The sequence below is a fragment of the Acomys russatus genome, chromosome 13, assembly GCF_903995435.1.
Source record: "Acomys russatus chromosome 13, mAcoRus1.1, whole genome shotgun sequence".
In the NCBI taxonomy this organism is placed as follows: domain Eukaryota; kingdom Metazoa; phylum Chordata; class Mammalia; order Rodentia; family Muridae; genus Acomys; species Acomys russatus.
In genome coordinates, this window is record NC_067149.1 from 48,516,493 (window position 1) to 48,542,580 (window position 26,088).

At 45.7% G+C, this 26,088-nt stretch overlaps 1 protein-coding gene across 2 annotated transcripts in view; it reads left to right on the forward strand.

The window, feature by feature from the left end:
* Nucleotides 1–822: 822 nt before the first annotated feature.
* The window catches only part of Slc6a13 (solute carrier family 6 member 13), a 38,871-nt gene continuing 13,605 nt past the window's right edge, over nucleotides 823–26,088 (forward strand). The window contains exons 1-5 of one of the 2 annotated variants that reach the window (XM_051155283.1): nucleotides 823–942; nucleotides 3,627–3,833; nucleotides 20,894–21,028; nucleotides 23,296–23,448; nucleotides 26,002–26,086. In XM_051155283.1, the coding sequence (XP_051011240.1) occupies nucleotides 3,632–3,833; nucleotides 20,894–21,028; nucleotides 23,296–23,448; nucleotides 26,002–26,086 (575 nt within the window). In that variant the 5' untranslated portion in view covers nucleotides 823–942; nucleotides 3,627–3,631. The remainder of the gene's footprint in view (nucleotides 943–3,626; nucleotides 3,834–20,893; nucleotides 21,029–23,295; nucleotides 23,449–26,001; nucleotides 26,087–26,088) is intronic. The other variant, XM_051155284.1, reaches the window with a different exon arrangement.

Here is a 26,088-nt window from a genome sequence, read left to right on the forward strand (position 1 = left end):
GCAGGTGGTGGACCTGAGAGTTTGCTCCAGTCTTCTAACTCACAGCTGAAGGGACAGCCGGTCACCTTCTTGGGTCATCCCAGTCTGGAAGGAAAGTCCCTGTGACTAGCTGTTTGCCTCACGTTGCCGAATCTACCCTGATGCCTTTGTTTTAAATGTTGGCATTTCATTGATTACAGCTAAAAAAAAAAAAAAAAAAAAAGGTCTAGCACATGACCAGATCATTCAAACAAGACTGGAGCTTCAAAAAGAAGAGAAAATCTCGTTTACTGCTGTTTCCTAATCCAATACTATTCTGAATGCAACCACTATTAACTCATGAACCTTTTTCAAACTTCCCCACATTGTGGGTACATTGTGTGTGTGTGTGTGTGTGTGTGTGTGTGTGTGTGTGTGTGTGTGTGTGTATGTTAGAAGTTTTACTGACTTCTCACAATTCAGTAATCTTGATAGTTTGTCCCTTCCAGAATGCCTTTTGGAACCGGGTAAGATTGGTGTACCTCTAAATTCATCCACATAGCACATCAAATAAACACTTAATACTGATTGATTTCCAGGAGTACCCCCGCCTCTCAGTTGTGGGAAGATGTGGTAACCTGTTAATCCCTTTAGAGAGACCCCAGAGTGTCCGAGGGGAAGGGACAAGATATGCAAGATATGTGAAGACAGCCTGCTGTAGTAAAACACAAGCAATTGGCTGAACTGCCAGGGTGTGTACACACAGTCCCCAGGCCAGGGAATCACTCATGTGCAGACTGTCTGGTGGCTTGAGGGGAGGGGAGAAAATGGGAGGGGGAAGGCAGGAGGCGGAATGTGGGCCGGGTCAAGTTTAGGATTACAAGCGCTACAGGGCGGTCTCCAGCCACGCTTTAAATAGCCAGGCCCCTTCCCTGGCCCCCTTGAGAATTCTCGGACAGGACCTCAGGCAGAAACTTCACCAAGGTTCGGAATATTCTCTGCTCTTTCTCTTTCTCTTTTTCCTGTCTCTGGGCCTCAGAATGTATGTTGGTGGGATCCCTGGATTTACAACCAAAGGGCTTTTGAAGTCCCCTGGACAGCTATTGGCTCTACGGCGTGCAGGTGCAAGCACTTTATGCTGTTCTCTTGACGTTCTGAAAGGGGTGGCTCATGACTTATGGGGGTGACAAGAGTAGGGCATAGAGAATCCTACTTGGAGAGGGAAACCCCTGAGTGTAAGTGGTGAAGATACAGTGTGTGTATGTCCCGCTCCAGCCTCGCAGCCGAGTCAATGCCATCATCCCCACTTTCACAGATGAGCAAACTAAGGCTGCGTTATTCATTAACCTCCGAGTCAGGCAGGGGTGTTAAGAATGCCTACGGTCTGAACCCGGCTTGCCTGAGTTCACAGCCCGTGCTCTTCTAACTGCTCCTGGGAAGCACGAGGCTGAGGGAGAGGGCTACTGCTTGGCTCCTGGGAGGGGAAGGAGGCCAAGTGGGATGACTTTGCCTCACTGACCAGTATCCCTGAGATGGCTAGTTAGTAAGGGAGGCCACAATCAGCAAATTGGCCATGGACCAATCTTGCCCCCATCGCTGGAGTCTCTCCTTCTTTCTGGCCCACAGCTAACTTTCAACCCCACTCCTCAGCTTGTCAAATGCTCAGAGGTGCCTTCCACCCCCTGCCTTTTCTGGTCCCTAAGGCTGGAGGCGGAGTCCAAGGAAAGTCTGTGGCTTGGAGGGGTTCCTGATGGGACTTGTTTTCGGGGTTCGGAGAAAGCCCACCTGCTTACTTCTCCAGAAAGGGGTCATCCTAAATCACGGTGCTTCTCGTACATAATCTGAGCACTTAGGAAACTGAGGCAGGGGAGTCACCTTGAGTTTATGTTATATATCAAGTCCTGGGACAAGATGGGCTGCATACAATGAGGAGGGAGTCATTTAGAAACGCTAACATTCAACATGTTGATAAAGCAAGACAGGCAACATAAGTGAATTGGTGTAGTGGGAAAAGCAGGAAGTGCAGTGGGTTCAAGTCTCCACATCACTTCCTGCCCAGGTGGCAACAGAAACCTGACTTAAGGAGCATCGGCTTCAGGTATTTTATGTACAGCCATTTCCTCAACCGCAGTAGGGTTGGCGTTAGGAGTTAAGTGAATGGGTGTAAAATGCTTAGTCCAGAGTAGCTGCTCACTAAATTTAAACCACACCCGGATTTATCCTCAGTCTTAGTATCAGTCTAGAACAAGGCCACTTCTGAAAGGGGGAAGCTGAGAGTTAGGACTTCCTTTTCATGGCACCATCTCTGTGATAACAGATTAAGATGCTGTCATTGCCAAAGAGAGGAAGGGAGCAAGGGAGGGAGGACAGAAGGGAGGAGGAGGGAGAGAGAGGGGGAAGGGAGAAGAGGAAGGAAGATGGGGATAGTGAAGAGGGAGTGAGGGAGGGGAACAATCTTTCGGGGTGTGTGTGTGTGTGTGTGTGTGTTCAGTAAGATGTGGAGGAGGGAGGAATGGATTCCTGGACAGCTCAGCTCAGCTGGGTCAGCTACTGGTCCCATTCACCATCCCTCAGAAGTCATGCCTCTGATCAAAGACGGTAAAGACACAGATAAGGACTACATTCCTATGATGCGGTCGCTAAGGAAGAAACGCCTTGGTGGATGTCCCAATCTTTCAATGTGCGTAAACATTCTGTAAAGTGTCTTGTCAAGCCCAATAGTTTAGCATCACTTTGCAATCTCACCTCCTGCAGCTTCAATTACGTCTTTCTGTAATAGTTTCCCCCCCCTGTTTTCTGTTTTGTTTTGTTTTTTCAGGATAAAATATTAATAATGTTTTTAATGTATATGAATAATATTAGAAATAAAGCGTAACTTCTTCAATTAATAAGAGGACCAAACATACAAGAAAAAATAAACAAGGGCACACAAACTGCCAATTGTACATGAGAAAATAGCCAAAAATGTTTGATTTTTGTTTTGTTTTTTTTTCAAGACAGGGTTTCTCTGTGTAACAGCCCTGCCTGTCCTGGTATTCTCTTTGTAGACCAGGCCGGCCTTGAACTCACAGAGATCCACCTGCATCTGCCTCCCGGGTGCTGGGATTAAAAGCATGGGCCGCCACACCTGGCTTTGGTTGTAAAGAAGCCTACCATAATTTATTAACACACCTTCCATTAGTAGCATGTATATTCTTTCATTTTTTTTTTGTTGCTGTTATGAACAATCAACATTTTTAATATCAGGTCTTTCCCCACTGTCACAGTTACTTCTTTAGGGTCATTCCTGCAAGAGCTGTCGGTGGCTTTGAGAGTATGTCCACTGTCATCCTCTTGGTGGTCCCTGCCTATAACAAGACTGGACTGTCTTTTTTTAATACGTCACAACTGACTGTGAGAAGCAAGGGAAAGTGCAGACAACCACATATCATGTGGATTCAGAAAACACGCAACATGGAAGCAAAATCTGCCCTTCAGTGTCAATACTTTCTCCCTAACTGTAAAGGGAACAGTCAGTCCCAGGATCGGCTCCCCAGCTCTGCCAGGGAGGGGCGCTAAGGAGGAATGGGTCAGGGGACAGAGGAGTCACCCTTTGCCAGGGCATTTATTCCCTTGGGCTTCCCTGTGGGGGTTCCCACCAGTGACAGAGATGTCCATGTGTTTTCCAGGTGGGATGGACAACAGGGTCTCAGGAACAACCAGCAATGGAGAGACGAAGCCAGTGTGTCCAGCCGTGGAGAAGGTGGAGGAAGATGGTACCTTGGAACGGGAGCACTGGAACAACAAGATGGAGTTTGTGCTGTCAGTGGCGGGAGAGATCATTGGCTTAGGCAACGTCTGGAGGTTTCCCTATCTCTGCTACAAGAACGGGGGAGGTGAGAGCCACTGTGCCACCCCAGGCACCCCAGGAAGGACAGTGCTTCTCTATCTGCTATGCTTATTGTCCCTCTGGGAAGTCGTATAGAGTGCTGGAGTGGAAGGGACCCTGGCAGGTCCCTGAGGACACTTTGCAGGAGACTGAGACCTAGGTAAACCACAGGAGCGTCCTAGGGTCTTCTCTCTCAGCAGCGCTGGTACAGGGTCAGACCCAGATGGATCAGGCCATGGCTTCTGGCTCTTCTCTTAGTCTGTGTGCTCTTGGTCATGCTCCCAAAGTTCCCAGAGTCTCAATGGCTGCTCCCGTGAGTCAAGATAGCAATACCTGTTTTTCAAGGTTGTTGTAAGGGCTGGCAACACCATACACACAGTGCCTAATAAATAGGAGCTACACTGCTGCTGCTGCTGCTGCTGATACCAACCTCCTCTGGGATCTTGAGATTCTTCAGCTTTGGCCTTGTGTCACCCTCACCCCCCATTACTCAGCTGGTACCATGACATTCCCAACACCACCTGTTTCTCAACTCTCACTGGAATAATCTTTGACCCTTATGTCTTTTCCTTGAAACCTCTCTCTCTCTCTCTCTCCCTCTCTGTATGTGTGCTTGTATACACACACACACACACACACACACACATACACACACACACATACACACACACACTCACACTTTAGCTTCTTATTCTCCTTCCCAGCCCTCTGGGGTAATTGCATTAACCTACATTTGGAGAATTTCCACACCCCTGTGGGAAGCCTTGGACAGAGTCCCCAGATACTAAAGGGCTTGGAGTTGACCTGTGGGTTAGGACACCATCCTGTTCTGTTGATGGATAAAGCTTCCAGGGATTGGAGGTCAGGCATCTGTTTTTGTGGTGAGGCTACATCCTGAGCTGGAGGAATGCAAAACACAGAGGTAGTCACCAGGGACGATGCCGAGGGGAGGATGCAGGATCACACCTACCCACTTGGAGCAGAGGAGCAGAGGCCTCCAAACCCATCGAGCTTGAGTCTCTCTCTCCCAAAATGGTTTTGGAGGGATGAGGCACACAGTCCAAATGGTTTTGGAGAGAGGATGCGTATAGCCCAGGGTGGAGGTGGGAGCGGCTCATGAGAGACCAAAAGAGAGGTGCCCTGCATTCCCAGGGTCTCCTTCTTGGGTTTGTGGACATTGGAGACTGACTTGGACTGGAAGCTAACTTGTATTTTTCCCCACGGGGAACGGGAATGAGGTAATATGTCCTTTCTCCCCAGGAACTCTGGCTAGTGGCCTGAAATCACAGGACTTTGCTCAGTCTGCATTGTGAGAGAAGGACCTAGATACTTCTATGTTTGCTGAGGAGTTAGGGTCTGAACACCTTCCCTTGACAGCGTTAGAAGGAGAGATGTGGCTGGCCCAGGGCACAGGCAGGAGTAAGAGACTAAAGCTGCGCACTGGCACTCAGACTCTGGTAACCAGCTTAGTTTCTCATGTGGCAGAAAGATTAGGGGGCAAGAAGCTTTCCCCAAGCCTCTCTGGAATTGGGTAAGGGTTGAGGCGGTGAGTTCCAAGCCTAGCGCAAAGCCACTGGGAGTGAAAAGGCGGCGGGGAATGGGAGGGGAGGCGGAACAGCTGGGGATGTCGGACTCACGTAGCAGCAGCTTCCTTTGCCTGGCAACTTTGGGGTCTGAGCTCTGTCCCAGGACCGCATGGCAATTTATCCAGCCTCCGTCTTAGAGATGCACACATAGGAAGGAAAGTCCTAGGCCCTCGGCTTCTCTTGTGGGTACCTGGTATGGCTGCTGAGACTTCTTTCCCTTGGACAGAGCCTCTGACTTCATTCATGTGGAAGTTGAGGTATTTTTAGGGGTCCTGAGATTGAAGCCTGTGTCACCACCCACAGCTTCAGCCATTGCTGTAGCTGAGGACTTCATGTGCCACCTCCCTATTTGCTGATGAGTAACAAGCAGCCCGCAGGTGTGTGTGTGTGGGGGGGGGAGTGGAGGCGGGGGGGGGGGTGGAGGTGGGGTTGCTCTGGTGGACTTTGGAGCTAGAGGTTAATGCCCAGGTTTGCCCTAAAGGGCATGACTTGTTCAGGGCTACTGGGTGAATTAATGAAAGGGCTCCTTTGCCAAAGGCTGACTGAGGCACCCAGGACCCTTGCTTTTCTTTCCTTGCTGTGTTCTCAGCAGTTCATTCTACAGAAAGCAAGCTCCCACAGAGCCATAGACTGGAGCGCTTGCTTTTCATGTCTCCTTTTAGCCGATGGGTAAACCGATCCCTCGCTGCTGATCTGGGGAAGAAAGTTTCAGAAAACAGTGAGCATTTTGGCTGATTTGACCCCATTTCTCTTGCCCTAGTGATCATATTTAAGCCGATTGCTCTCTGACTGGGGCTTGGGCTCCTAAAGATGACATGGGGATTTGGAATCAATTCTGGGAAAGATGCGGTGTGCTCCGTCAACCTGTTTCTGGACTCTTCCTCTGAGTCTGCAGCTTCACCCAGTCACTCTTGTGCTTGGGGTTGGGGAGAGTGGAGGGTAAGGTCAGCACTTCTATTAGCAATGCCTTTGTGTGGTGACAATGTCAAGCATGAGGCATCTCCTCAAAGCTTATCCGTGTCTTCTTTGAGTTCAGCTTTCACACCTGGCTGATCTAACTCAGAGTAAGTTCTACAGCAGTGGATGAGCTGAGACAAGACAGATCAAAGAATGGGGAAACAGTTGAGGACTCAATTTAAGAAAAAGTTAGGGCAGCTAAGAGAATTAAGAGAGTGCTATAAGCACTTAGGGAGGCAGAGGCAGGCAGATTGCTGTGAGTTTGAGGCCAGCCTGGTCTACAAGGCAAAACCAGGACAGCCAAGACTACACAGAGAACGCTTGCCTTGAACATACAGAGAGAGAGAGAGAGAGAGAGAGAGAGAGAGAGAGAGAGAGAGAGAGAGAGAGAGAGAGAGAGAGGAAGAGTGAGAGGGGGTAAGAGAGAGAGGGAGAGAGAGGGAGCCCTGCAAGTCCATCAAGACTCAGAAGTTACAAGCTTCATTCTCAGAGAGAAGTTTAGGAAGGGTGCCTACCTCAGTCACCGAGGCAAAACCCTCGCTGTTATCTAGGACCCAATGCTGGCATCACCACGAAGGTGCCCTAGAGTTGCCAATCTGTCACTTGTGTTGGTGCATAGACAAAGGAGCCTTGGATCTATGTTATTTAGCAACAGATACTGGGCGCCCTGCAAGTTGTTCTAATTGCTCGGAAAACATTTGTAAACACACCAGGCCCATGCCATGTCCTCGTGGGTCTTGAACTCTGGAGGAAGGAAATGGATAATGAAACGAAGCTTAACAAATATGTAAGTTATATAGTACACCGGAAGTTACCAGATACCACGGAGAAGAACAAGAAGAGCCCCGTAAAGAGGAGAAGGAGTGTGGGTGTCGGTTTGGAGCTGTTCTAAAGTGGGGGGTGTCACTGTGGGTTTCATTGAGAACATTTTGAGTGAAGGCTTGCCAGGCAGGAGAGGGGTGGTTATTGAGGTAAAAGTAGTGCAGGGATCCCACCTGGCTGTTTGGAAGACCATGAAAGAGGCCTAGGAGCCCAGAGCAGGATGAATAGCTAGAAGACGCAGTTTGAGAAGTGAGAAGGCTGTGGCATGCCTTTTGCTGATGAGACATAGACCAACATCTATTCACCAGGCAGGAGACCATCAACGGTCCCAGGAAAGGACTCCACCTGAGTCTAGCTTGCTTAGCTACAGAAGTAGGGGTGACTTAGGCAGCTGGATCCCTAAAACCCAACCTAGCGTGGTAAAGCTGCATGAGTGGACCTCCCTGTACACCTCGCAGACAGCCCCACCACAGACTCCCCCTTTCTCAGCATTTGTTTGCTGTTTTACTGGCTCAGAGAGGAGCCTCGTGATTCTAGCAAATGTCTTGAACTTTCCAAGTCTTGCGATCTTAACTTCTCCCCAGAGGACGGCATGTTTAGGTTCAGAGCTACATAACATGGGTGTAGACAAGGTAGGATCTTGCTGGCTGCTGTAAAATGCTAGCTTTTCCCCTAGTGTCACAAAGAATCAGGGCAGGGTTTGAGCAGGAATGGTAAGATCTTATACTTAGGACAGGCTTACTGGCTGTTGTGTTCAGAACTGATCACAGAGGACAGACCAGTTATAAAGCCAAAAATTCTGGATTAAGCTCTGGTTCCTATGACTGTCAGTTTTATATGTTCTGGAATTATCTAGGGAGCAAGCCTCCCAGACACCTGCTTGGGATTACGTAGATCAGCTCTGGGGCTGTTGACGTGGCTCAGCATCAGGGAAAGGCAAGCCTGCTGCCAAGCCTGATGACCTGAGTTCACTTCCTCTGACCTCCACATGGCTGTCCTCTGACCTCCACATGGCCACTGTGGCACCAGCGCACCCTCACATATAAAATAAATGTGATACAAATTTTAGATTAGGTTAGCTTCGGAGTATGCTTGTGGGAGATTATTTGGACCAGTTTAATTGAGGTGGGGCAATCCATCCTAGAGGAGGGGGCTACATCACCCTCTGGGGTTGGACCCTGGGCTGTGTAAAACAAAGAAACAGTATTGAATGTGGGTTTTTATTGCTTTCTTCCTGGGATGCAATGTGACCAGTGCTGGCTTGGCTTCCCCCAGGGTGGACTATACCTTGAATTATGTGCCAGAATAAATGCTTCCTTACTCGTTGCTTTTGTCAGGGTATTTAATTACAGCAGCAGAAAGGTAACTAAGACTAGCCCCATCTTGCATACCTATAGACTCTACTAAATGTGTGATCGAAAGTGTTTCAGGAGCTGGGCCTTCAGACAAGGCCTCTCCAACTCTCTGGCCCCTGGCTGCCAGCAGAATGATTTCTCAAGACCCAGCATCCCTCAGACTCCATGCAAGATAAGTGGAATCCAAGCCCTTGACATAGTTCTTGTTGCTAACACCCAGCCTAGGCAGCCTGAGACTTTTAACCTGAAAAGGGTTGCTCACCCTGAGACATGAAAGGCTGCAGGTTTTAAGAGGAAAAGAGGTGATTGAGTTTGGGGGAACACGTCAGACCTGAGGTTCGTTTGGCTCATCCCAGAGTATTTGTCATCACGGCAGTACAATCTGTGAGTTAGGAGTTTGTGTGAAAGATCTGGCTGGAAGTAGACATCTTGCTGTCACTAGAAATTTGAAGGTACTGAAAAAAGAGAAAGTCTGGTATGGTGGTCTCTTTCTTTCTTTCTTTCTTTCTTTCTTTCTTTCTTTCTTTCTTTCGTATACAGTGTTCTGCCTGTATGTACACCTGCAGGCTAGAAGAAGACACCAGATCTTATTATAGATGGTTGTGAGCCACCATGTGATTACTGGGAATTGAACTCAGGACCTTTGGAAGAATAGCCAGTACTCTTAACCTCTGAGCCATCTCTCCAGCCCCCATGGCATGGTGGTTTCTATCTGTAATCTCTGGAAGCAGAGGCAGGAGGATTGTGAGTTCAAGGCTAGTCTGGGCCACATAGTAAGACTGTTTCAAAAGAAAAGAGAGAAAGGCGCGCGCGCGCGCGCACACACACACACACACACACACACACACACACACACACACACACACACGAGAGAGGGGGGGGGCCGTGGGGGGGAGAGGCAGAACCAGTCTACAGAGTATGTGAGAAAAAAGAACTTGCAAGGGAGTCAGGAAGAGGGCAGTGACACAGGCTGAAAACTGAGAGAATGACGTGTTTTAGAAAGGCAGCTGAAGATGTGTGAGAGCAAAACACAGCAGATGCTGCAGAGGAGCCATGAGGGTAATGGTGGGCATGGCTGCTGCTCCATAGCAGGGAAGTCATGGGTGACAGCCCTGGAGTACTAAACCAAGGGCTGATGAGGGTGGGTTTAGGAAAAGATGGACAGAGACTTGGAAACCGTAAATACAGATATTGCTGAAAGACTCAAATGAGGAAGCACATCTCTCCCCTTCCAGCCTTCCAGTGCTTGGAGGAAGAACAGGCCCTCACATCCAGCAGCTATGGCACTGGTCCAGCACAGGCCTCAGCCAAGGGGATAAAGAGACCCAGGACCTTCCAAGAGACATGGTGGGGTAGCTATTATTTTCCTCTAAAAACTTTATGGAGATCATTTTTTGCTGCTTTGGTCGCAGCATTTGTTTTGAGATCCATCAATCCATTTGGTAACAGCCATCTGGTCCTTTTTTATGTGGAGTATCATACACCATGGTACCTTTTTGAACTGTTCCCTTTTATTCTCCTAGGGGTATTTGGAGGGCTTTGGGGAGCTTTTTTTATTAGAGCAAATATTGCAAGTCCACCAGATTTGGCAAGTATCCTGTTCTTGAAGTCATCATTGTTGCAGCCATTACTGCTGTGATCGCCTTCCCCAATCCATACACAAGGCTCAACACCAGTGAGCTCATCAAAGAGCTGTTTACAGATTGTGGGCCGTTGGAATCCTCTTCTCTTTGTGACTACAGAAATGACACGAACGCCAGTAAAATTGTTGATGATATTCCTGACCGTCCAGCAGGCGTTGGAGTATATTCAGCTATCTGGCAGTTATGCCTAGCACTCATATTTAAAATAATAATGGTGAGGTAGCTCAGATAGAGCCTGTCAATTGTCTTCATTTAGTTTTAAACATCTGGGTCACTGGAAACCCGGCGTTTGGCACCCACACACCTGAAGAGCATCAAGGAAAGGTCAGGCACTCCCTTTCTCTCCTCGCTCGCTGGTCTCCAAGTTTGTTCTAATCCTCAGACTTCACACTCAAATCCTCGGTGCCCCAGACCTGAGCTCTCAGGTGGGATCTCTCCAGCAGAACACCCAGGGCTGCAGTCTTCCTGTGAGGCCACAGGGTGCTAGGCGGAAGGCAGGCAGACCCCCTGGGGATGTGGTGCTGGAGACAGTGGCAGAAGCAAGCAATAGCACCCCTAGGCATAAGAAGAGAACAGCGCAGGGACAGCATGTAAAGAGGACAGATGGAACCATCAGCCAGGGTGCTGTTTGTAGCTACTAAGGAAGGAAATGAAATGAGAAACACATTCCATGACTCCATGTTTTCTTTGTTTTGTTTTTAGCCTCCCCCCATTTTTCATGTTCTTAACAATGACACTGTGTGTATTCATTGCACACGATACATGCTACACTAAGACGTGTTCTCCCATAACCCCTTTGCTTTCATTAGTCTCTTTCACTCCCCTAGAGAGTTTTGCTTTTATTTTCATATCACACACAGACACATACACACAATTTTATGTGCCAATATACAAATGAGAGAAAACTTACAGTATACTGTGTTTTTTGGACTATAAGACGTACCTGACCATAAGATGCACCCAGCATTTAGAGTAGTAAAACAAGAAAAACAGTAAAAACAGCAGTCGGACCATAAGACGCACCCTAATTCCCCCTCCCCACTTTTCAGAGGCGGGGTGGAGTCCATCTTATGGTCCAAAAAAATACTATATATTCTTCCAAGCCTAGCTTAATCCATTTAGTGTGATTATCTTCAATTGCGTTGTTTTCCTGCAAACCATAGAGCTTTGTTCTTGTTTGTAACGGAAAAAAAAACTCCATTATATATATATATGAATCACACATCACAATTTTTTAAAAGGCCATTCCTCTGTTATTGGGCACCTATGTTTCTTCTGTAATTTAGCTGTCATGAGCAGTGCTGCAGGAACTTGGATGTATAAGAGTCTCTGATATGCTCAGGTGGAGTTCCTCTGTAGATACTCACAAGAACTGCAGCTGAGCTGAGTGGGAGCTCTGTCTGTTAGCGTTTTGAGGGAACTCTTTACGGCTTTCCCCTGTGACCGAACTAGTTTAAATCCCCACTAGCAGTGTGTATGGTCCTCTGTCCTTATCGTCCCCAGCATCAGTTTTGCCATTTGTTTCCTTGAGGACTGTGGTTGAGATGGAATGCCAGTGTTTTGATTTGCATTTCTTTGACTGCTAGTGGAGTTGAACTTCATTTTTTTTTTTTTTTTTTGGTATGTTAATTGTTCACCATGGTTCCGTTCACTTTATTTTCACGTATTGATTAGCTTGCTTGACTTCTTTTTTGTTTCGTTCTTTATATTTTCTAATCTTAATCCCCAGTCAAGATATATAGCTGGCACATACTTTCCTCCTATTCTGTTTCCTCACCCAGTTAACTGCTTCCTTTGCTGTTCAGTTGCTTTTTAATTTCATGAGGGTCCATTGTCAATGGTTGGCCTCATTCCTGGGCTCTTGCCTATGCCTACATCTTTAATTGTGTTCCCTGCTTTTTTTTTCCTCTACCACTTTCCCAGTTTTGGGTCTTACCTTTGGTCCATTTGGAGTTGAGATTTGTATAGGGCAAGAGAAAGGGTCTAGTTTCATTCTTCTGCATGTGGCTCTGCAGCACCAGTTAGTGAGGTCTTTCCTCCAGTGTGTATTCTTGTCATGTTTGTCAAAGACCAGGTGGCTGTAGGTAGCTACATGGGCCTATGACCAGCCCTGTGTTTTATTTCATCTTGTGCCAGTGTTATGGGGGTCTCTATAATATAGCTTGAAATCAGATATGGTGATACCTCTAGCATTATTTCTTTGCTCAGGATTGCTTTGCCTGTCTCAGGTCTTTTGCGAGAAGCAGTTCACTTTCAAAAAAATAGTTATTTTGGTAGCGCATGGCACTCTTGTCAGTGAGTTACTCCGTGCCCGCTTTGGCCAGGTTAGCATTCATGATAGTGTATACCTTTTCATGTCCATGCAGACTTCTGCTGCTAATGTAGAATATAAAGAAACAAAGTTCTTCAAAATGAACATCACAGGTGACACCACAGAGTGTGCTCCCTCTGAGAGTGGAGGTCAGCTGCACCACTCTCTTTACGGTCCCTCCCAGCTGATAGGAAGTAGGCATGAGGGAGACTCACAGGGGTGAAATGAGAGTGTGGGTGACTTTCTTCTCCCACGTCTCTTCCTGTTTCAATAGGGCCTCTCTTTGTAGCCCAGGTTGACCTCATGCCTATAATCTTCTTTCTGCGGCCTCCCAGATGCTGATATTAAAAGCACGTGTCTCTATGCTGGGGCTCTGACTCCATCTATTAATGGTGGGGATGGGAGGACTGAAGTGGGAATGTTCCCCAGGATGCCCTGGGCTGCACCTGGGTCTCTCTTGATCACCATCCGATCACCAGCCCCTTCCAAGCTTCTCCTGGGGAGTGTGGACTTCGCTCAGGGGCAGAGCTGACCATGGGCCTGCGGTTAAACATTGGCTCAGTCTGTTGGGAAAGAACAGGCAGCATAGATATGGGGGCTTGAACTGGACTGTCAACCTTCTGGAATGCTTATAACCATTCACATCAGCCACCGGGGTCGATCTTCTCTGAATTTTTCCGTCAAACCTCGGATCTCTTAGGCTGAGCTGTTCACAGTATTTATTCCTTGGCTTTCAAGGCAATTGAGTATTTCTTTAGTTTAGTGCCTGAAATATGGTGTGACTACAAACAAAGATCTGTCCCATTAATTTGCAATTAATTGCCGTATTTAAGAGGTGAAAATTGCATCCTCTTGACCCTCATGTATCCACAGCCACTGCTACTGCTAGTCAAGCTAGTGAACACATCAGTCACCCCCAGAAACTTTCTTCTGGCCCTTGATAATCCCGTCTTCTTCCCTTATCCTCTTCTGCTGTGTCCCTGTACAATCATGAATTCTCTTCTCTCACTGTACTCTCTCTTCCTCTGCTTTTTTGTTTATTTTTTTTTAAATATTGTATACAAGGGGGGTTATGAGCCATATACTTTTTTCCTTCTGGCTTCTTTTGCTCAGAATATTGTTTTGAGATACATCCATAGTTTTCTTTTCAGTAGTCCATTCCTTGTTCTGAAGGCTCCTTTAGGGACCCCCAGGGGATAGATAGCTCAGATGATAGCGTGCTGGTTTTGTAAGCCTGAGGACCTGAGTTTGAGCCCACAAAATATCTGTCTGTCTGTCTTCTGTCTATCTGTCTATCTATCTATCTATCTGTCTATCTATCTATCTATCATCTATTTGGGCACGGTGGTGGGTGCTGGTGACCCCAGTGCCAGGCAAGGCAGAAACAAATGCATCCCTGAGGCCAGCCTAAACTACTTGGTGAGTTCCAGGCCAGCGAGAAACTCTGTGCCAAAGAAAAAAAGTGCATGCGTGAGGAATGATGCCTGAGATTGTCCTCTGGCTTCCACACTCAGGTGCACACATACTCATGGGCTAACACAAGCACACATGTGTGCACACACACACACATGAAAAACATGAAAAATTTAACAGACCTTAAATTTTGTTTTTCTTCAGTATTTTGTTTGATTTTGTTAATCACAAAATGCAGAGTTCATAGAGTTTGGCAGTTTCCTTCTTTTTCAAGGTTGTGTAAGACATTTCAGCCAGGCAGTGGTGGCGCGCTCCTTTAATCCCAGGACTCAGGAGGCAGAGGGAGGAGGATCTCTGAATTCGAGGCCAGCCTGGTCTACAGGGCAAGTTCTGGGACAACCAGGGTTGTTATACAGAGAAACCCTGCCTAGAACTTCAGTAGAGTTTTTATAGAACTGGCACGATTTCTTCCGAAGGCGCCCAGGGGATTTACCGATAAAGCCATTAGATCTAGAGCTTGTTTCCTGGGAAAAAATTTTAATAATAATAATAAAAAAGATCAATTTTTGTTGGTAGTTAAGGGCAGCTTAGATTGTCTTTCTTCTTGAGTAAACCTCAGGGGCTTGTGCTGTTGGAGGAGTTTGCCCATTTTCTCTATGCCACTATAGTTATTATTATACAGATCATGCATTTTCTTACCATTCTTTTATATTTGTAGAATTTGTGCTGATGACGTGCCTCCCATTTTCATATTGGTAATTAAAAAAAAACTTATTTCTGTAATACATGCATGCGTGCATGCATGTGTGTATGTGTGTGTGTGCGTGCGTGTACGAATGTGTATGTGGTGTGTGTGTTACACATACATTCATCCATGCAGGCATGTGCAGGTCAGAGGACAATCTTTGGGAATAGGTGCATGCCGTCCCCTTTGCTGAGGCAGAGTCCTGTGTTTCTGCACTGCATACTCCAGGCTGCTTGGCCTGAGAACTTCAGGATGCTCCTCCTGTTCCGGCCTCCAAACTCACTGTAGAAATGCTGAGACCACATGTGTGCACTGCTCCGTCCAGCGTTCTAAAAGATGGGCTCCAGGTATTGAACTTGGGTCCATAGTACTTGTACCCACTGAGCCAGTGCCCCAGTCCTCATGTTGGTAATTTATGTCATCTGGAAGTCTATTGCTTTTGTCTCAAGAAGCCAGCTTTTGGCTTTGTTGAATTTCTCTCATGCTTTCTTATTTTCTGCTTTAACTTAGTTTGGGCTTCATTGACTTTTATTTCTCAGTTATTAAGGATGATGATGAGGTTGTTGATTTGAATTCTGTTTTCTTGTTATGATAATAGACGCTTAGAACTAGAAAACCCCAACTCCTGCTTTAACAGAATCCTCAGATTTGCATGCTGTATTTTATTTCATTCCACTTAAGAAACTTACTTTTTTTTTCTTTTCATTACGTGTTTGATCTATAGATTATTTAGAAGAGTGTTATATAATTAAAAAACCAAATATGTAGGGGTTTTCTAATGTCTTTTTCTTATTGTTTTCTAATTTAGTCAGGTACGACATCTGTCTGAAGATTTTTCTCTTATTCAGATTAGCTTTGTGGACCAGTGCGTGGCCCATCTTGGTAAACATTCTATAAATGCCAGAAAATAATGCATACTCTCCCACTGTTGGTGGGCTGCTTTATATGCTACCTAAGGGGAGATGACTTATATGGTTTCTAAATAATTTTCATCCCTATTGATTTTCAGTCTACTTTTTCTTTAAATGACCAAGAGAATATTAAATGTTTTAGCTTTAACTAGGAATCTATATACTTTTCTTTGCAGGCTCATTAGCTTTGCTCTATTTTTAAGTAAATAGAGCCCTCTTGATGAATTGACCTCTTTATTATTATGAAATTATCTTTACCATTGAAAGTAATCTTTGCCCTAAAATCTGATTTGTATAACATTAAGATAGACATTCTTTTGAAAGCTTTTCTCTCTTTTTTTTAGAGATTGATAGCCATTAAAATTAATTAGTTAATATAAATAGAAAAATACTCATTAGCCATGGGATGCATGTTTGTATTCATAACGTTGTAATTCTGAGACTATGAGGTACAAAGATTTTGAGTTTGGGACAGCCTGGGCTACATGCTGAGACCTTGTCTCAAACCAAACCAAACCAAAGCAAACCAAAGCAAACCAAAGCAAACCAAACCAAACCAAATCAAACAAGATAAACACTCCAACTTCCTTTTAGTAATTCCTAACCTGAAATACCCTTTTCCAATTTTTACTTATAATCTCTTCATATTTTAAAATCTCAAGTGCATTTCATTTAGGCAGCATATACTTGAACGTTATTAGTTTTTTTTAAAAAGCCAACCTAAAAGTCTGAGTCTTTTAATCATTATATTTAGAGCGTTTACATTTAACACAACTAATTGTAAGGTAGGTTAAATCTCACTTCTCACTAGTTGCTTTATATGTGCCCTATTAGTTCATTGTTTCTCCTTTCTTCCTCGGCCTCGTGTTGTAGTAACTGGATTTTTTTTTTTTTTTTAATTTTTTTATTCCACGACCTTCATTGTTCCTTTGTTGGCTTACTATTCATAACATGTGTTAGTTTAGACTTGGTAGTCTGTGTCCTTAATTCATGAAATTTTGTTTTCAAAGGATACTATACTGCTTTACATATGCGTCTTATAATCCTATATTTTACTCCTGAGCACTGTATTTTTGCTATACGTTTTATTTTTCCCATTTGTTAAAAATTCTTCATATTATGATAATACTGTTTGTCTTTTGAGGGGGTTTCACTGTGTAGCCCTGGCTGCCCTGGATCTCACTCTGTAGACCAGGCTGGCCTTGAACTCACAGAGATCCACCTGCCTCTGCATCTGGAGTGCTGAAATTAAAGGTTTGCACCGCCATGCCTGGCTGCATTGTACTGTTTAATAAGTCAATTGCATTCTTTGACGACGACTGCTACTGCTGCTACAATGTCATGCACTCCTTGGTCATCTTTCAACTTCCTCACTATCCTCTCTCATTTTCCTTCCTCTCACACTGAAATCCCTCTTCTCCAGCAAGGCCCACTCCTACTCCAGTGTCTTCTTCTTTGGAGTTGACTCACTGAGTTCTGCTGTGATTGTCCTCATGAATATGAACAGGGGTTAACTATTGGGACATGGGTAACTTATCAGTGGCCACAGGATGGAAGAATGTGACATTCTTTCCCCACAAGCAATGACTGCCCATAGGCCTTCAGGGAGGGTGGGCCTCGTGGACTCCTTCCCTATGCATGATGGGAAGCTGACAGTACTGGTCTTGTACAAGGCTTTTGGAGTGAATCACAGCTGCAGTGAGTTCATGAGTTCAGTGACTGTGTCATGTCCAGAACACACTGTTCTCCAGCACCCCTCCTCACCCCCAGGCTCTTATCTTCTTTCCACCCCTCTCCCATGATGCTCCTTGAACCTTAGGTGATACAGTGGTTGATATAAATGTCCCATTGAGGTATGAGACCTCAACAGTCACTTATTCTCATCACTTTGACTAGTTTTGAGTCCCTGCATCAACTACTGTCAAATGCAAAAAGAAACTTCTCTGATAAAGAATAAAAGAAGAGCACCCAGGAGGCAGAGGCAGGCAGATCACTGTGAGTTCGAGGCCAGCCTGATCTACAAAGAGAGTCTAGGACAGCCAAAACAAAACAAAACAAAAAAGAACGAGAGAAGCACTAATGTATGCAGATAGAAACATAAATATTTGGAAGGCAGTTAAGTCAATTGTATCTTTTTATTCTTTGTTGGAGGGAGGTGAGGAGAGAACATCTTAAAAAATAACCCTCATTGGCCTAGAACTCACTATGTAGAGCAGGTTGACCTTGAACTCAAAGATCCACCTGCTTCTGCCTCCTGAGTGTTGGGACTAAAGATGTACCATAATGCCAAGTCCAGTTGGATTTTTAAGAAGGGGAAAACAAGTGTTCCTTCTCTTGTTTATTTGTTTGTTTATTTGTTTGTTTCTTTCTCTTCTTCTTCTTCTTCTTCTTCTTCTTCTTCTTCTTCTTCCTCCTCCTCCTCCTCCTCCTCCTCCTCCTCCTCCTCCTCCTACTCCTTCTCCTCCTCCTACTTTTGGTATTTTTGAGACAGGTTTTCTCTGCATAGCCCTGACTGTCCTAGAACAGGTTCTGCAGACCAGGCTGGCCTCAAACTCACAGAGATCCACCTGCCTCCTAAGTTCTTGGATTAAAGGCATGAGAAAGCAATCCTTACCTTTGCCAATGCAGTTACTGTTTGTGGAGTCCTGTGTTGGCATCCGCTGCTCTGTGGCATCTGTGGCATCGCCCTTTCCTCTGCCTGAGGAACTTCTTTACCTTTGTTCGTGTGTCCTGCTGCTGCTGGATTCCTCCTTGTCACGACTCGAGGAGCTTTTACTTAATTTTTATTTTTGGGCAATCTTTTTCTGGGTGTAGAATTCCAGGCTGATGGCCTTTTCTCCTTATTACTATAGTGCATCGGCTGCCACCTGGCTTGCGTGCATTGCTTCCAAGGGTTAATTTGCTGTTATCCTTATCTTTCCTTTTCTGTACTTCTGTGTCATTTCCTCCTCTGTTTACTTTTAGGATCCCCAGTGCCCTACACTCCCCGAGAAAGTCTTAGTGCAGTTTATGTAATTATCCTAAAAGCAACATGATTATGAAAAGCCTTGGTTTAGGCTTTTCCACATTTCTTTTGGTAAGTGGTACTCGAGTTGTCTCTGGTGGAGGGCTGACTCTTTTCCAGTGTCAAAGGATGCACACACTGTCTGGTATCAGGACAGTCTCAGCTTTTGGTATGGTGAGTGGGGTCAGGCATTATTATTTTCAATCTTTTGAAACAGTTCATCCAGTGCGTGGCCAAACCACCCTGTGTGCACTCAGTCTCATCTGGATGGTTCTTTCTCTCACCTCAAGCCATTTCCTCTCTATGTGTGTCTCCCTTTTCTGGTACTCCTCATCCCCCTCTCCCAATACAGGGTTTCTCTGTGTAGCCTTGGCTGTCCTGGGCTCATTTTGTAGACCAGGCTGGCCTCGAACTCACACCGATCAGCCTGCCTCTGCCTCCCCGAGTGCTGGGATTACAGGCATGCACCAATGTGCCCAGATTCTGGTTACTCTTTACTATGGACTTTCCTGTCAACTTTGACAGTAGGTAGAAATCCATTTAGAGAAAAATACTAGCCTCTCCTTAGCCAATAATTATAAGGAAAGAATCAGAATGATTACCAAAGGAAAATTTGATTTTAGTCTGATAAGTGGCTCTGTTTGTAATCCTAGCACTTGAAAGCTGTAGCAGGGAGATTATGAACTTGAGAACAGCCTGGGCTGCAGAGCAAGGTCATGTCTCAAAACTCAAGTCTTTAATAAAAGGTCCAACATTAGTATCATAATTTAAATTTTAGGAATTATAGATCTGGACCCAAGGGGGCTGCACAAATTGTTGCACCAAGCAAGGGCAATGCTTGCAGTGAACCTAGACCCCCTGTTCAGATCTTACCAATCAGATCTAACCATTCTCTACAGTTGTGAGGGGAGTGGGGACTGCCTCTGACACGAACTCTGGTGGAGAGGGCTGGAAGGCGGCACACAGAGGAAGGGGAAGCAGGCTATGAGACCTGACAGGCTGTAGTCATATGGTGGGGGAGGAGGGCCCCTTCTGTCAGAGGTCTAGGGGGAGGGAATAGGTCAGAAGAGGGAGGGAGAGTGGGAATGGGAAGATACAAGCTGGGGATAATACTCAGGATGTAAACTGAATAAATTATAATAAATTAAAAATCAAAGCTCCAAAGATGCTCCACCACACAACAAGGACATTTGCTCAACTATGTTCATAGTGGCTTTATTTGTCATAGTCATAATTTGGAAGCAACCTAAATGTTCCTCAAGTGAAGAATGGATGAAGAAACCGTATGCGTTTACACAGCGGAATACTACTCAGCCATTAAAAACAAGGAAATCTTCAAATTTGCAGGCAAATGGATGGAACTAGGAAAGAAGACCCAGAAAGACATGCATGGTATATACTCACTCATAAGCAGATTATAGCCAGATAATACAGGATAACTACACTACAGTACAGAGACTGATACACCAACCAAGGACCATGCGTGGTGTGGTCCCAGCACTTGAAAGCTGTATCAGGGGCATTATGAACTTGAGAGCAGCCTGGACTACAGAGCAAGGTCGTGTCTCAAAATTCAAGTCTTTAATAAAAGGTCGGAAATTAGTATCATAATTTCCCTCTGCTCAGATATAGTAGATAGGCAGCACAGTCTCCTTGTGGGTCCCACAATATGGGGATTAGGGACTATTTCTGACATGGACTCTGGCCTTTCAACATTGATCACTTCCCCCTGGCAGGGCAGCCTTGCTCGGCCATGGAGGAAGAGGACCCAGGTAGTACAGATGAGACTTGATAGGCTGAGGTTCAGATGTTAGGGGAGGGCTCCCCTTTCTGAGGACTGGGGGGAGGGCGAGGGAGGGAGGGACAGGCGATGAGGGAGGGGGCTACAATCGGGATGTAAAGTGAAAAAATTAAAAATTAAAAGATAAAAGGACATTCTTTTTGCCCATAAAAAATTAAAATAAAAAAAATTATAGTCTGTGCTGAGATTTCCTGGTACTTATCTTTCGCTGGTCTCCGTGCTATTTCCACAAGTGATATGTCACTCAGGCAGCAACTGCTGTTGAGTGGGGAGTGAACCTTGTGGGCATTGATTCAAACTGCACAGTGAAGACAAAACATGGGACCACACAGCTCCAGATAATTTGGTGCCTCTTGCTCCCTGTTGTGGTAACAGATAAGTACGTAGTGTCACCTGCAGTTTGCATGCTTCCTGCCTCTAAGATCCCAACCATCAGTGTGGGATGGTACTAAGAGGAGATGAATGTGGACCACGAAGAGACGGCTGCCAGGTAACGGGCATCCAATTTTCTACCCACAGGTGCCTTCTTTATCCCCTATCTCATCTTCCTTTTTACCTGTGGCATTCCTGTCTTCTTCCTGGAGACAGCGCTTGGCCAGTACACCAACCAGGGAGGCATCACAGCCTGGAGGAAGATCTGTCCCATCTTTGAGGGTGAGTGACTAACTCTGTGTCCAATTCCAGGGTCATGAACTAGTGCTTATAACCCTTATTTAGGGTGACCAAGTGGTGAACAGCAGTTCAGACATTAAAATGGGACCCCGAGTCTCCATATTACTCTGCATTTCATCTGTGAGCTGCAGACTGAGCTAGTGTCTTGGTTCATAAAATAGAATAAGAAGTGTAAGAGTGAGGCAAAGGCTTTGGATTGAATGGGTGGGCTGCAATGATATTTTACTGTATGTGCTTTAAATACATAACAATGATTTAACATTAACAGGACATATTTAGTCAATTATAAAACATTTAAAAAGAGACTTTTATTTTTAAAAACATCTTCAAAGTTTGTATATTTAAGTGCATTGGTGATTTGCCTGCATATAGGTTTGTGTGATGGTGTTGGACTCCCCTGGAACTGGAGTTATAGGCAGTTGTGAGCTGCCATGTGGATGCTGGGAATTGAACCTGGGTTTCTTGGAACAGCATTCAATGCTCTTAACTGCTGAGCCAGCCCCTTAAAAAAATTTTTTTTTGTATCATTAATTAATTAACATCCTGATAGGCACTTCCTCTCCCTCCTCTCCTCACGGCACTGGTGTACGTCTGCTTAGCCCCTTTACTCATCGAGCTCTATTTGGGTTACTTCTGGTTTGGAGGGAGTTTTATCTCACTATTTTTTTTTCTCCTTTCTGTAGCCCTTATAATGCATTGCTATGCAATAGATGTGATTTAGCGTCTGACTTTCAGTTTGTTTTCCATTTTCTGCACTGTGATCATTTGATGGCTTGTAAACTCCCATCGAGTGAATACACCATGATTTATAAGTTCTCTGCATGAGGCATTGTGTTCATTTTCAATTATTTATAAAACTTTCATATTCTAGCACCTCTGTTTATATAGAAAGTCCCCTCCTGCTTTGAAGTTATTTGTTTAGAGACAAACTCCTGGAGCGGGATCATTAGATCAAATAGACACCAAGTTGGTGATGCTCGAGCCGGCTCATTAGATGGTCCTGTAGAAGTGTTAACTGACTGACAATGCCACAACACAGGGGAATCGTCTGTCTCTTTAAAAGTTCTTGAAAATCCTCTTCCATTTCCTGTGTCGCTCAGAATTGAACTCAGAACATACATGTTCTATCACTGAACTATATCCTTAGTGCTGTAGAACATTCTAACGTCTAAACAAGTATAAAGACCACTGAGTTACAACACTCATGAAATCAATCAATAAATTGATTGATCAACCAACCAACTAACAAATTAAACCACCAGGAAGCCCTGTGTGGGTAAAACGTGTGCAATGCTAGCATCCAGGATGCTGAGGCAGGATACTGAGAGTTTAAGACCAACCTGGGCCCCTTTGACTATATGAGGCCCTCTCTTAAAAACATCACCAAAGCTGTAGCTACAAGAATTGGAATCTTACTGTGTTATTTCACACCCTGGTAGCTATCAGAGATGATGAAAAATTTAAAGCTGTTCATTCAGCATTTGTATTTTCTTCTATGTGAATTGCTGGGTGTGTGTGTGTGCCTGTGCACATGCGTGTGTGCATGTGTGTGTGTTTGTCTATGGAGGCAAGAGGTCAGCCTTAGGTGTTCCTAAGGTGTTTTTCCTCAGGCACTGTCTGCTTTTTTTGAGACATAGTCTCTCCTGGCCTAGGACTTTCCAAGTAGGCCAGTCTGACTGGCCTGGGAGTCCTAAAGATCTGCCTGTCTGCACCTCCCCTGATATGGGACCAGAAGCACGTGCCACCATGTTCTGGGGATCAAATTCAGGTCCTCATGCTGGCAAGGCAAACTTTTTACCAACTGGGCCATAATATCCTCAGCCATGTTCTTGTATTTTTGCTTCAGAAACCTATCAGATGAACTGTGGAGAATTAAACTATTGTCATGGTAGAGTTGGTGTCCCTTACTCTGAGACAGGGCCTCACTGTGTAGACAAGGGAGTCTTTTGAAGTGGTGGTAATCTGTGAGATGACAGGTGTGCACTATTCTGCCTAGCTCTGGTCTTGCGTTTTTGAAAGATAATTCAGAGCCTGATAAATACCGAAGTTTAGGCTTACCAGCAGAAGACAAGAGAAAAGTGCTGGACCAACCCAGGAGACCATCGGAGCTTAGAAACTCTACTCTTTTGGCCAGGAGGCTAGGCCTAGCACTTCTTGCTGTGGGCCCTGAAAGTGGCATGCAAGTCCCTTCCTGCACAGGCGTGGGTGGTGTGTGAGGCTGTTTGCACTGCCCCGGCCCAACGCTTCAGTCCCCTCCCCAGGCATCGGCTATGCCTCACAGATGATCGTCAGTCTCCTCAATGTCTACTACATCGTTGTCCTGGCCTGGGCCCTCTTCTACCTCTTCAGTAGCTTCACCACTGACCTCCCTTGGGGAAGCTGCACCCACGAGTGGAATACAGGTAAGATCACTGCCAGAGAGCTCACTTCCTTCTCCTGCCTTGCCGTGTTAACCAGGAGCGAGCTCTCACTGTATCCCAAGCATCTAATCTCTAGCTCCTGTTTTGAACTCAGAGTCAACCAAACAGATTATGATGAATTTATACCAAGAAAAAAAGTCAGGGGGCTGGAGTGGAGTTCAGTGACAGAGCACACATCTGGTGTGTGACAAGGCCTTCCTTGTCTAACACTCCCCTCCAATGTGAGACGCCATCAGCCTCATAAGCAAGATGTCATGAACTTAAAAAAAAAAAAAAAAAAAAACACCCTGATATATTCTATTTGCGTACTCTGCAAATGGAGCTGACTTCTTTTTCTGTGTTTAGTCACCGATTCATTTCTACCTGAAACATGGCTTGTTTGATATGTTCTTCACATGTGGTATGATGTTAAGTTTGCCAAACTTGTAATTTATCTGGGTTCCACTCGGCCATGAGCTGTTTTGTCCATTATCAATGAAATTTATGATACCAATTAACTTCCGTGTTTGTAAAGACACGTGAGCAACAGAGCCATTGAAGCTGATATATTGAGGACCGCGATAACAGCAAAGCCATCTGGGGTGGGACTTCTCAAAAATCCAGCCTCTGAGGACAGCTGTGCTCTCTGTGCTGTCCCCGTGGCTACTGAGCACCTGACACATGGCCATGGCATCTGAAGAGCAGGACTGTGGAATTTTCTTTTTAAGCACCAGATGGGCTAGTGGCTCCCTCGCCAGATGTCACAGATGAAGAACATGCTGGCCACTGCTTTCCTTTGCTTCTCAGTGCTCTGTGTCATGGTCACTGTCCAAGGATCTTTAGTGCCAGTCCCTGAGGCCGTATGAAGTGGTAACGGCAATGGTTAATGTATTTGTGTATGGAGAAACCCCTTGGTTCCAAGTCACTGCACTTTGAATCCTTGACTTGCCAGGCTCAGATTAGCTTTCATTATACCTTCAGGATCTGGCCTCTGCCTGTTACTCCTAACTCACCATGACAACCAGTGGCCTAGTGTCTCACCCTCCCTTCTCAGGCAAGTCCTTGCCCATCCCTGGTACCACCTGCATCCACCATCTTCTTCAAATGAAAAGCCACATTTTAGAAGGATGCTTCCCAACAGTCCAAGACAGCAGCAGGGCTCCTCTCAAACGTTCTGATGGCCTTGCACTGACCCTTGGCCCTCCTGGGCACTTTCCCTTTTGCTGCTTACTGACGTGGTTGTCCTACTAGCTGGAAAGGCAATGGGGTGGAGAGAGTGCTTCATCCTGGCACAAACTGGCTGCTAACCTTAGAAGGTGTCAAGAAATGCTGAAGGCTTAGGGATCCGGCCTAATCTAAGCCCTGCGACTGGCAGCAAGCACATGAAGACAAAGGGGCCTACCCTCCTGGAGCTGTCGCTGGGTGGCAAGAGACACACTGTCTTAGTTAGGGTCACTATTGCTGTGATGAGACACCATGACCAAAAGCAAACTTGAGAGGGAAGGACTTACTCAGCTTAGGCTTCCACATCTTTGTCCATCACTGAGGGAAGTCAGGACAGGAACTCAAACAGGGCGGGAACCTGGAGGCAGGAGGGGATGCAGAGGCCATGGAGGAGTGCTGCTTCCTGGCTTGCCCTCACGACTTTCTCAGCCTTCTTAGTTATAGAACCCAGGACCAGTGCTGGGCCCTCCCCCAATCAATCACTAAGAAAATGCTCTATAGGGTAACCCAAGCTTAGGGAGGCATTTTCTCAACTGCGGCTCCCTCCCATCTAATGGCTGTAGCTTGTGTCAAATGGACACAAAAACCAGCCAGCACATACACTGTGAACAAAATAGACAGGAATATAGAAAGAAGTGGTATACATTGTCAGGCTTGGTGGTGAGCACCTTTGCTCACTGAGCTACCTTGCCTTTGTAGTCTCCCAACATTATATTGATGACAAAACATTAAAAAGAGTGTTAACATTATATAAAATTCCAAAGTGATGTGCAGGTGACAAAGAGCTACCATTTTATTGCTTCATGCTTACATTTCCATTTACTGTCCCATCAGTCACTGATACTAATATCTGTGTTGTAGAGAGCAAGGGAGTGACGCTCAGGCTTGGGGTGCTAAACTCTCACCGGAGGCCACACAGCCAACACAGCCAGCACTCTCCGACCTTGCCCCTGCATCTGTGCTCTTGGCCGTGATGCTGTGACTTTCCTAGAAAGCGTTCTTACCATTTCTCCGAAGGCCGTGGCTCCACCTGGGACAGCTCCCCAGGGACAGCTTATATTTCGAAGCACCTGGCCCACAGAGCCTCTTTCTGAGTGCTGTTGGACCACGCTTTAATGAGAATCTCTAGACAAATGGTGGAAAGTCCACAGTGGGAGTGTGTGAGACGTGAGAGGCGGGCTCCTGGAAGGCTGCTAACACGGGAGATGTAGGATTCACGGGATTCTAGGCCAGGGCCCCCCAGCCACCTTGCTTTGATCCTGTTCTCTTTAGTAATGCCCAATGTTGACTGATGAACTTTCTTTTCCTTCCTTCCTTGGGGTTTATGGGTAGAAAACTGTGTGGAGTTCCAGAAAGCCAACGGCTCACTGAGTGTGACTTCTGAGAATGCCACCTCCCCTGTCATCGAGTTCTGGGAGT